Here is a 12,263-nt window from a genome sequence, read left to right on the forward strand (position 1 = left end):
TGGCATTTAATAACATTACACTGAGAAGATATGCGAACAGCTGTCATTAATGTGAACGATTTCATCGATTTCATAATCATACAATTATATCGTCTGCGATTATGAACACGTTTTTGCATCGCTTGTCAGAGAACCACGGGTCTGTTTGGTGAATCCTGCTCCACCTGAAAGCAGGTGATGGAGATTTACTGCTAATCACAGGAACCTTGTCTTTACTGACAAAATGTGCATGACAATCATGATTAATCGCGTTTGATTAATTGTGCAGCCCTAGGTTGAATGCATCGTAATCTTAAGAATCTGTAAAGACTATACATTTATTTGTGTGTACTCAGAATAACAACAAAACATTGTGCTTCTGTAAAATAAAGCAAACAGGATGCACTTTATGCCGTCTCGGTCTCTGAACTTGAGCGAGAAACTTCGAAGCTCTGTGTATGTAAAATATATCTATAGAGGGTCTACTTTCAGATGGAAAAAATTCTAATAAAATGTATGCGTTAGCATGGATGATTTACATGAAATTTTTATGTGCATGCAATGCGCGCTGGATTGTTTAAGCAGGCTTTCCAGTTCAATAAAATAACAAACAAAAAAAAACTACATTTTGGATTTTTATTCAACTAAAGTGGGCATGCTGTGATCTGTACAGTAATTTCTTACTGTAACTGACAGATTCCGGCCAAAGAACACAATGTGGGAGGGAGTGGGAGTCATTCTTCTGGGATTGGGGTGGGACGAGATGTTATTTTTTTGTGGGAGTGGGACTGGAGAGGTTTGGGAATCCACTCCCGTGTCACACCCTCTAAACACAATGTATGTAGCATTTCTAATTTATTTGGTCTGCTGTTGTTGTCGTTTTTTTTTTTTAATTGCTAACTGTTTACTTGTCTTCAGCAAGCTTGAGTTTCTTTGTTGTTTGTTTTTGTTTTTTTAAAATAGGCTAGTATTGCTTTTTTTTAATTTATCATATTGATACTGGTTCCAAGAATCATGACATTACTATGGAATCAAACATCTATATATTAAAAAAGACCTTATTTAAAGCAAAAACAACTATACTGTGATAAATATCGTTACAATGGGGAAAATAATTACTCATTTTGGTCATATTGCTCACCCCTATACTTAACATTTTGGTAATATGCAATTCTAAATATTCCATCATTTAAAGGGACGGTGTATCTTAAATCAGTGTGTTTTTAGCCATTGCTCATGTTCCTTTCTATCTGTTTCTCAGTGACATAAAGAAAGAGCGACCTCCGACGCCAGATGATGTCATTGTTCTGTCGGACAATGAGCCCTCCAGTCCATGTGTGAATGGGGTCAGCTACAGTTTTAAGAAGACGGACACTGACATGCTCATGGTAATGTGATTTCTCAGGACGTTATATCTACAGATCATTTGCACTTGATCAGATCTCCTGTTCACTTACTCACAACTTTTTGTGTGTGTGTCCATGTCATGTGCAGAAAAGCAGCCCGGCTGAACGTGAGCGCATCATCAAACAGCTGCAGGAAGAGCTGCGTCTACAGGAGGCCAAACTCGTCCTGCTGAAGAAACTCCGACAGAGTCAGACCCAAAAAGATGTTGTGCAAAAGGTAAAAAACGTGACCGTCGTGATACGATAAAGATGCTTGAAGTTCAATCTGAGCTGACACTGACCTCTTCTGTTTTGCAGTCAACCAATTCTGTGGCTGCTCCGCCACCTCTCATCAGGGGCAGCCTCTCGTCCAATAAAGGACCCCTACAGGTCAGTGTGTCAAACTGTAGACTTCACATGACCTCACGATGGCGCATGTTTAGAACAACATGTGTCCAGTACTGTCATTATTAGAGATAATGAATAAAGAAATGCAATATGATTATTATCATAAAAATATGATGATGATTAAAGTAAATTATGATTAAAATAATGATTTGTATGATAGATAGATAGATAGATAGATAGATAGATAGATAGATAGATAGATAGAGAAAATATTAAGCATTTTTGATCCAGTTTTGTGTGACAGCTTTTGTTATAAACTAATTAAAAAATATATTATTATTATTATAATTATTATAAATGGTAATAGTAGAACTGGTACTGCTACTACTGCTGCTATTGTTATTATTAGATACAATTATAAAGATAGTGTTTTGTATCTTTAATCCAGTTTTGTGTAATATCCTTCGGTGTTATGACTAATAAAAAAAGAAAGAAAATTATTGTTATTAATAGTATTATTATTAAAAGTATTACTGGTATTGTTTCTACTACTAATACTACTTTGATTATAAAGAGAATATTTTGCCAGTTTTAAAAAAAAGAAGCTTTGCAAATAAAAACAAATAATGAATGAAGAAATTAAAAAATATACAGTCAGTACGGAAAGTATTCAGACCCCCTTAAATTTTTCACTGTTATATTGCAGCCATTTGCTAAAATCATTGAAGTTCATTTGTTTTTCCTCAATAATGTACACATAACACCCCATATTGACAGAAAAACACAATTGTTGAAATTTTTGCACCTTTATTAAAAAAAGAAAAACTGAAATATCACATGGTCCAAAGTATTCAGACCCTTTGCTCAGTATTTAATAGAAGCACCCTTTTGATTTAATACAGCCATGAGTCTCTTTGGGAAAGACGCAACAAGTTTTTCACACCTGGATTTGGGCATCCTCTCCAGTTCTGTCAGATTTGATGGTAAACGTTGGTGGACAGCCATTTTCATGTCTCTCCAGAGATGCTCAGTAGGGTTTAAGTCAGGGCTCTGGCTGGGCCATTCAAGAACAGTCACTGAGTTGTTGTGAAGCCACTCCTTCGTTATTTTAGTAAAATAAAAAATCAGAAGTGGATAAAAATATATATATATTCTGGATCATTGCTGTTCAGTCTATGCATTTTCCTGCTATGGTTTCAACATGTTTCTAAAAGCTGAACTGTGAAGAGTTATTAAAATCTAAAACGTTTTGTTTTCAGGTCTCCAACCGAAACTCGGGGGCAGTCATTCCTCCTCCTCTGGTTCGAGGTGGAGCGCAGGTCTCCAAGCTCGGCTCCCATAATACCGTAGTCATGCCACCCTTAGTCAGAGGCTCCCAGGTACGTTCTGCTGTGGCTTGATTACCCCTAAAGAGAATTGGATTTTTTTTTTTTTTTTTTTAAATATACAAATCCATTCTCTCTGATGTTTGTGTGTGACAGCCCATCGCTGTGACCCCGCAGCAGATTGCGACCCTACGGCAGCAGCAGCAACACTCGGGGACGGGTCCCCCTCCTCTGCTGCTGGGTGCACGCTCCTCCGTACCCAGCGTACAGGTGCAGGGCCAGAGGATCATTCAGCAGGGCCTGATCCGTGTGGCCAATGCAAACGTCCTGGTCTCACAGGTCACCATTTACTTGTTATATACCATTTTTTTTATATATATATATATATATATATATATATATATATATATATATATATATATATATATATATATATATATATATATATATATATATATATATATATATATATATATATATATATATATATATACACACACACACACACACACACACACACACACACACACACACACACACACACACACACACACACACACATACACACACACACGATGGTTATTGCAGTAAATATATATTTACATATATATTTACATATATATATTTACACACAAAGTGGTTATTGCAGTAAATCTTGGTTGCAGTAAAAGTATTTATAATGCTAAGTGTTTAAAAATAACATTATAGTATTTAGAACATTTTATATCTAAATACTTTATTATACAGGGTTTTTTATAATGTATTTATACAATTAAAGCTACTATAACTGTTATTTTAAAGTTAAAAGTAAACAAATGCATATTAAAATATATTATTATAATTTTTTTTTTACTTGTTCTACGTGTCATATAATATTGTATTTATATTATTAAAAAAACCTAACTATTAACTTGTTAACCACTATAAACACGTTTTTAATGCTCTTTGCCATTGAAGTTTTCAAATTTATCAAGTTTTTAAATATTTATAAGTAGTTATAAACTTTAATATTATGCCATTTATAGTATTAAAACACCATCTTATATTATTAGGTGTGTAAGGTGTGAATTGGACAATCTTAAATTGTCAACCCCTATTGCCATCATAAGTATCAATTATTAAAATTATGTACTTTTTGACTCCTCAAACTCTTCATGGACAAGTATTTATCTTCTCTTTTTATCACTAATTTTCAACCCTGTTACCATCATGACTGTTGATTGGGAAAAACTAGCATTATCAGCATATATACCTTTTATAATATTTGTTATCTCTTGCTAATTAACTAGGAACAGTAGCTGTATTATGCATATTTTATTATATAATTTATCATATAGGTGTAGTATTTAATATGCAAATATATATAAAAAAAATTAAAATGTATTTTAAAATGTATTGGTGTTGATAAACTGATAAATGGAAGCGGTTATGGACTCACATGATGTTTTCCCTTGTCCAGGCCTCTTCCACCGGTTTGAAGAGCTCTCAGTCTGGTCTGGGCAGCAGCACCAATGAGTCTCCTGCCAGCCGTCAGGCTGCAGCCAAGCTTGCGTTACGAAAACAGCTGGAGAAAACCCTCCTTGAGATACCACCACCTAAACCCCCAGCACCGGAGCTCAATTTCCTGCCCTCGGCAGCTAATAATGAGTTCATCTACCTGGTGGGGCTGGAAATGGTGGTCCAGAACCTGCTAGATACATTGGCTAAAAGTGGGTATATCATAATAGTGCGTATTTACAACATCCCACACTATATATTGCTAACATCACTTGCTTTTTTTTCCAGGTAAGCAGCCGCAGACAGAGTCTGCATCCACCCCGGCACCCAAGGAGCCTTTCACTTGCGTCCAGTGCCAGACAGACTTCACCTCTCGCTGGAGGCAGGAGAAGAGCAGTGGCTCCATCCTCTGTGAGCAGTGCATGAGCTCCAACCAGAAGAAGGCCCTGAAAGCTGAGCACACCAGCCGTCTGAAGGCTGCCTTCGTCAAAGCCCTGCAGCAGGAGCAAGAGATCGAGCAGCGCATCCTGCAGCAGGCCGCCTCGCCCGTCTCCAAGACCACCACCACCTCATCATCATCTTCCTCCTCATCCTCGCCGGTGATTAAATCCGATCACGTGCTGGTGTCGCCGCAGTATAAGCAGGTGAGCACGTCGCTGTCTCAGCAGACCAACAGGGGCTCGTCGGTCGGTCGATACCACACCACCATCAAGCAGGTAATGGACACTCCTGTCTTAGTTGCTTTCGTCCCAAGCATGGTGTTTTCTGACTTGAGCATGTTTTTCTCCTCAGACTCCAGGCCAGCTGTCCCGTAGCGTACAGCAGGCAGTGAGTGCGGGCGCACGTGGAGTGAGCCACAGCTTCTCCAATTCCTCCCAGCTCCAGAATGCCGTCAAGGCCGCCGCGCTGGTCAGCAGGCCAGGTAAGCATGTCGTGAGGGCAGGGGAAAAGGGCACCAGCAGCAGAAACCCCACCACCAATACCTGGAGGAAACAGACAAGCGGCACCGCAGGTAGATGACGCCTACTTAAAGAAAAAAAAAAAAAAAAAAATCGACAAAGTCTGCCCCTTCCCTGTCTCTTCTTTTCCTGTATCTGTACCTGATTGACTGCAAAGGGCCAACATGCAAAAATGTGCTTCTGTTAACTTGTGCTACACATTTTTCTAAAATCATCAACAAAAACACAAAACTGTATAATTTGTAAAAGTTGGTTGAGACTTAGTTTTAGCCTGACAATTTATGTTGACAATTATGTTGTCAAGCCCTTATCGTTACAACTGTTGAATATTTAAATTCTATACTATTTCAAAAATGTCATACTATTCATATGTCATCATCATTTCAACTATCATAAAACAAGAGCAGGCCGTTTATCACTTTATCTTATTATTATATGGTGGATAAGAATGGGATAATCTTAAATTACCAACCCTGTTACCGTTGCCAAATTCTGTACTATTCCTTAACTAAATACATATACATCTTTTATTTATATATATGTATATATACATATACATATATATATATATATATATATGTGTGTGTGTGTGTGTGTGTGTGTGTGTGTGTGTATATATATATATATATATATATATATATATATATATATATATATATATATATATATATATATATATATATATATATATATATATATATATATATATATATATATTCATTACTATCATACATAACGATAGGTGTTTAAGAGGCGGTCAACCTTAATTTGTCAACCCTGTTATCATCAGAATTGTTGATTTTATTAAAGTTAAGTACTATACATTTTATCAAAAACCATTACAGGAGATCATCCTTTTCACTCTTCATTAACAAATTAAAGCCTCTTTTCTTTTTATCACTAATTGTCAACCCTGTTACCATCATAACTAAATTAAAAACTAATAAAAATTCTATACTATATTAATCAATTAACCAAAAACTGTTATGACTTCTTTTCACCTCTTCATGGACAAATAAATATCTCCTCTTTTTTTAAATCACTTTTTCTTTCATTCTCAGTTGTTAGAATTGAGCAATCCTAAATGGTCAACCCTGTTACCATTATAAAGGATTAAAATTTGTTAGTATTCTGGTACTTAAAACCGTCATGTGACAATCCTTTTTACTTTTCAAAGATAAGTAAATATTTATTTTCTGTTATAAACTATTTACTTGCAAAACTAGACATGTCAGAAGCAGAAAATCTTGAAGTCTTCAACCCTGTTGTCGTGATTTTTGTCATAGTAAACAACAGATTTTTTAAAATGGGTTTTTGTAAATCTTTCACCTTGTGTGTCTGTTGCTATAAGGCTTGTATTTGTTGGTAAAATATCCAACTGTCAATCCTGTTACCATCAACGCTGTTACTTTGCAACCTTGTTTTTAAAGTCACAGTTGGTTTAGCTTGAAATGTAGGGTAGGTTATAAACACTTCACATCTTTTAGAAATGTTCTTGGTCATTCTTTCAAAATCTGCAATTCTCCCCCGACAGGTGTCACCATGGCTTACGTCAACCCCAGTCTGTCTGTGCACAGGACAACATCTCCGGTGGACCGTCAGCGAGAGTACCTCTTGGACATGATCCCTTCCCGCTCCATTTCCCAAACGGCAAACACGTGGAAATAATGCCCCGATTAAATCACCCTCAAATTTCTCAGAATTATAATCCTGTCTTTTTGGACATTCGGGCGGTTATCAGTATCAGACAACCAGCCGTTAAGCAATAATAAAAATTTTACGAATTATTATATTTTCTCTCTATTTCTCCTTTGTTCCGTGACCCTTAGTTGTACAGTCCAAGGTAAGACCCCATAGGCCAACGAGCGTCCTAGAGGAGAACTGTACTGGGATTAGTGATCAAGGACCTTTTCTACAGGCCTTTGTATCTGTCTACTGAATCCCTCCATTACCCAATGGGCTTTAGTGGTCTAATACACATCACCCACAACTCCCAATTCACAGCCCTCCAGGTGGAGTAATTGCTCCATTATGTGAAACTAAAGCCTCCGCTTAACATTTCTAGAGGCTCATGAACACTTTTTCCCACAAGAAGTGGAGGACTCAGGACCTCAGAGTTCCTGCTTGATGCCACGGATTGTTTTACGAACTTTTTGTGGACCATCGACACACCTTTAGCTACGTTTTTCCGACCCACAGCATCTCTTGAAGTGATATGGGAGTGTATGTTTGTGTATTTGATGTCAATACATTGCTTGTTTTGTTTTTTAGCTTCACTGTGGACTCATTCCACCCTTTTCAGAATGGCCTTTTTTTAAAGGCTAGAAGTTTAAGGAACTGTTATACTGTTGAGGTGGTTATACATCTGCTGGTGTAGTGTGTGTTTTTGAATACTCTGGGTTGTTTCTTTTTTTTCTTCGTAAGCTTATAAAGACATTTATCCAAGAATTGTGCATCAGGGATGGTTACAGAGATGGATGTAACTAACAAAAAGCAGCAGCCGCAACAGGACTACTACTAGACCCCTTCATGTTTGAGCGATTTGTTTATGAAATGAGCCTGACGGTAGCTTTGTTTTTTTTTGCAGAAAAGTTTTATGCTTTTAGTTACCGTTGTGATGTGCTCCCCCATAGGCTTTCTTATAACAGCATCTAGGTAATATTTGGATGCTGTGTTATTTATAAATGTGACTTTAAATGAAGGATATCCCATTAGCTCCTTCCCAAATAGTTTCAAAGCCTTGTGAATTTAAGATTGGACCGTATTTAGTACGTTTCAAATGCAATTTTTTTTGTCTAATGCGCAGTTCATTCATGTCCTGTCTACGATTTTAGATCCTGTTGGAAGTCGTGCCGCTTAAGTCACGGCTTAATCTTTCCTTAAAGGAAATGTTTGGGTTGAAAGCATTACTGCTTATTGAATGTAGCACACAATCTTAGCTAAATTGAGTCCTACCTGTTAGGTGGTGGTCTTGTTATTTTTACCATCTCTTATTTTCCTTTCATATGATTTGATTTGCTAGCAGTACACTTGGTATTTTAGCTGAACAGTTATGTATGTTATATACGACAGCTCGGGTCCTTTGTCAGCGCAGTCCATCAACACGTCGAGTCAGTTCTACTTCCTTCGATTTGTTTTCCCGTTTCTCGAGACTATCCATTCTGTGATCTTGTGGAACGTTTTGGACACAGAGGCCCCTGTTTCTGACTGGTGTTTTAACTACTGCCGGCTGCTGACAACTAACACCATTCCATTCCCCCTCGAGATGCTGCCATTGTTTGTGGAGCATCTCTTTTAAGAATAAAAAAAAAAAAGTTTTTTTTTTTTCATCTTTTTCTGCTCTATCAGTTAATAATTATAATAAAAACTAATTTTAACCTGTTTCGTCTAGTGTGTGGGTGTATTTTGTGTGTGAATGTTTTTTTTTTTTTTTTTTTACTGTGATCTAATTTGAATACATATAATAAACTGGTTTGATGGAGTGTGAAATGGCTTTTGGTCTGGGTGGACAACATGTTCATTTGATATGAGTGAAAATGAGGATGTGAGGAAGGATTTAGAAATAAGTTTTTAAGGAACAAAATAAAATTTGCACTATTCTCACGTTCCAAATCTGATTGAAATTCATTTTTATATCAATTATTTGTACTAGCCATACAAATTCATAGTGACCAATAAGTTCCAAAGGCACCACGAAAGTCGTCTAACTTTAATTTTAAAAAGAAAGAAGTTCTCAGAAATATCATATGGGTTTAGAACAACATGAGTGTATTGTCCATGAATATTTATCTATGGTTCTCAATTTATTCCCCAACGTTAAATCTCCACGTTATAAGTTTAAATTGTCAATTTTTATTAACAGAACCAAGAAATGTTAATATTAAAATAATGAAAAACACTATTTTTTTGTTTTCAGCATTTTAAGTTATAGTATTTAAAGTTTGCTCTTTGGCCATCTTGCTCTGTAGATAGCTGTATCATCTTGGGCCATTACAAAGACCCACATAAGTCAACCCCTACTTTATTTGAGTAATTTATTTTATAGTTCCCCATTAATCTGTTGCTATTCTGCCTCAGACTGTTCTCCCAAAACTGATCGTTTTTTTCCCAAGACGTGACAGGAATTCATAAATTAGGACTATCCAAAAACTCCCAGCTGAATGAATTTGTAACACTGTTTCTTTGCATTTGCACACTTTGTTTTATTAGCTTGTGTGCTTTTAGCTTTTTCCCTTCTGCATCCACGGATGTTCTGCCACCTGCTGAATGGTTGGACGTGTGGAAGGATTGAACTGGAGCAGAGTACGGATGAAGACTTGGCATGGTTCCTGAACACCGGCATTGTCCGAAAAAACCAAAGACTTGCTTTGAAGACGGTGAAGTCGCCTCAAGTTGGTGTCATCATACGGCATCAATCCAGTCACCATGACGTATAGGATCACCCCGAGGCTCCATACATCATACTTCTTTGGGTCATACGGCGTTCCCATGATGACTTCTGGTGGAGTGTAGGCTGCAGAACCACAGAAGGTATGACTGAGCTCTGAAGGGTCTTGAACAGAGCGGGCGAAACCGAAGTCTGTGATCTTAACTTGTTCTTCGGCTGTCAGCAGTATGTTTTCACACTTGAGGTCCCGATGGAAGATGTCCATCTGGTGGAGGTAGTTGATGGCACTGACCATCTGAGAGAACAAGTTTTTGCTTTGGTCTTCTGGGATGCATTTCACTTCATGTATCTTCTGAAGGAGATCTTTGGCTGCAGCTTCCATCACAATACAAAGTCGTTTACCAGCCACCTCAATTAACTCATGCATTTGCACAATGTGCTCGTGATTCACTCGTCTCAAAATCGCTAGTTCCCTTGGGAGAAACTTCTGGACGAAATCCTTAGGGGCCTTTACGCGATCCACAATTTTGATGGCCACGTTACAGTGGTGTTTCTGCGAAGTGGCGAGCTTGACTTGGGAAAAACTGCCTTCACCAATCTCGGCTATGAACTTGTAGCCCATGCCTTTCAAAACGTTTTTAACAGACATTGTTTTAAGTTTACAACAGCTGCATGAATACTTTGAGCTTGGCCTTGAGCTTGGTTCACGTTCCTTCACCCTTGCTGTAAAGTATTTTGAAACAGGCATTTGAATTCTACAACATTCTGACAGATATCAGCATTCTAATTTATGATGTCATAATAGACCATACAAAGTGGAGTCCAGGGATGACTTATGGACACATACCAGGTACTAAGAAGAAACCATCAGCCCTCTGGTCTTTATCTGTACCCCATTAAATCCACATTTATCCCTAATTTAGCATTTTGTTAATTTTAATAAGACTTGACTGATTGTTGAGAACTTATTTTAGAAGTAAGGTGCTTATAGCAGCTTTAGCAGTTTCACCCTCAGAGATAGTAATATATTACTTTATATCTCATTATAATAATTTACTATTAACTTTATATCTCACATTTTGACTCTTCTTACTTACTTTAAACATTATTTCGAAAATGCCGTTATTTATTTTTCATTCTGTGGCGGGAAACATGCACCCTCACATCGTTCGCGCCATAAATGCAGTTCGATTCTGTAACCATCGTTTTAATTATGTGCTAAGAGAGACCAGCGTCGAATATTCGAGATATTTATACCAGTAAGCAATGTCTCGGGAACACACATAATCGTTTCACGGAAACTTCCGTCATCCACTATTAGCAAAAATACATCTCGTCAAGCATTTAACGTGTAATCTCGACGCCCTACATCAGGTTCATGAGGCCGGTGAGTACTGGAATGGATAATTTAAATGAATTCTAATTGCTTGTCCACAAATGCCTCTCATTAGTTTTAGATGAACTGGAGCTCATTATATCCCTAGCGTTTCAATAGAATAGAAAAAGTGCCTGCAGTGACACAATATGACCTCTAAACGGCAGTGTGGCGCCAAACTAGCCATCTCCATTAATTCAGTTTTCATCAGAACACTTATTATTTCAATTATTTTAAACAATGCTGATTGCCTAATTTTAAATACAAATGAGCCAATTCGTGCATATTTATAATAGGATTAAGCACTTTAACAAGTTACACTGGTTGTTATTCTATGCAAGCCGCATCACAATTTACATGAATTAGTCAAACCTTGAATATTAATACCTCACTGCATGAATATATGCATTAGCAGTAGTATTACATAAATAATGCACCATGATGAATAAGCATTTGAACTGAAATAGATATTTCACACACTCTCATACTGAGGATGCTACATCTGAAAGGGATGCGGTTCATGCTTGACTGAGCTCTCCAGCATCAGGGGTGCTCAGCCAATCAGATGGCGCTCCCGGTGTCTCCCTGCCTCTTAATTGGCTGACACTTCCAGCAAGAGTAGCTGATCTACGCGTGGAGCCTGGGTTTATGAGCCAGTAGGCAGAAGCAGGGCACACAGTGAGAAAAGAAAGAGCAATAAGAGGGTGAATATTGCTAGAGATAAGCGCAGCTGAATCAATCAAGATGAATCACAGCTCCAATGAGAAAGAACCTGAGACCATAGAGCCACTGCGTTATCTCAGGTAAGCTCTTTTTTCTTCTTCTTCTTTTTTTTTTTCTTCTTTCGTTATGTGATTTAAATTGGACATGCAAAACCCTTTAAGACAGGTTTGTGTTTAAAAGCATTTGAATGGGAATCCCAGTAAGGGTGAGTAATATTTCCACCATCTTTTCATTCTAACTTTTACGTGAATGCGATTTGTGACACAGAAGGATGACTGTAGCCTA

At 37.3% G+C, this 12,263-nt stretch overlaps 3 protein-coding genes across 6 annotated transcripts in view; 2 read left to right on the forward strand and 1 right to left on the reverse strand.

Annotated features, from left to right (window-relative positions):
• LOC127988006 (transcriptional repressor p66-alpha) overlaps window positions 1-8,874 on the forward strand; it is a 31,302-nt gene extending 22,428 nt beyond the window's left edge. For 3 of the 4 annotated variants that reach the window (XM_052590496.1, XM_052590495.1, XM_052590494.1), the window contains exons 3-11: window positions 1,241-1,367; window positions 1,474-1,602; window positions 1,683-1,754; window positions 2,972-3,091; window positions 3,194-3,376; window positions 4,497-4,746; window positions 4,823-5,250; window positions 5,327-5,546; window positions 7,028-8,874. In XM_052590496.1, the coding sequence (XP_052446456.1) occupies window positions 1,241-1,367; window positions 1,474-1,602; window positions 1,683-1,754; window positions 2,972-3,091; window positions 3,194-3,376; window positions 4,497-4,746; window positions 4,823-5,250; window positions 5,327-5,546; window positions 7,028-7,161 (1,663 nt within the window). In that variant the 3' untranslated portion in view covers window positions 7,162-8,874. The remainder of the gene's footprint in view (window positions 1-1,240; window positions 1,368-1,473; window positions 1,603-1,682; window positions 1,755-2,971; window positions 3,092-3,193; window positions 3,377-4,496; window positions 4,747-4,822; window positions 5,251-5,326; window positions 5,547-7,027) is intronic. The other variant, XM_052590497.1, reaches the window with a different exon arrangement.
• An 839-nt stretch (window positions 8,875-9,713) lies between these two features.
• tssk6 (testis-specific serine kinase 6) lies at window positions 9,714-10,529 on the reverse strand. The gene has a single exon (XM_052590959.1). The coding sequence runs from the start codon at window positions 10,527-10,529 to the stop codon at window positions 9,714-9,716; it is 816 nt and encodes a 271-aa protein (XP_052446919.1).
• Window positions 10,530-11,887: 1,358 nt separating this feature from the next.
• yjefn3 (YjeF N-terminal domain containing 3) overlaps window positions 11,888-12,263 on the forward strand; it is a 33,407-nt gene continuing 33,031 nt past the window's right edge. Inside the window, exon 1 of the mRNA XM_052590500.1 lies at window positions 11,888-12,058. Coding sequence (XP_052446460.1) covers window positions 12,000-12,058 — 59 coding nt within the window. The 5' untranslated portion in view covers window positions 11,888-11,999. The remainder of the gene's footprint in view (window positions 12,059-12,263) is intronic.

Source organism: Carassius gibelio, chromosome B22 (assembly GCF_023724105.1).
Source record: "Carassius gibelio isolate Cgi1373 ecotype wild population from Czech Republic chromosome B22, carGib1.2-hapl.c, whole genome shotgun sequence".
NCBI classification, from domain to species: domain Eukaryota; kingdom Metazoa; phylum Chordata; class Actinopteri; order Cypriniformes; family Cyprinidae; genus Carassius; species Carassius gibelio.

Bases quoted from the DNA above. Each gene is read 5' to 3' on its own strand.
- tssk6 (XM_052590959.1), bottom strand. From the start codon at position 10,529: ATGTCTGTTAAAAACGTTTTGAAAGGCATGGGCTACAAGTTCATAGCC.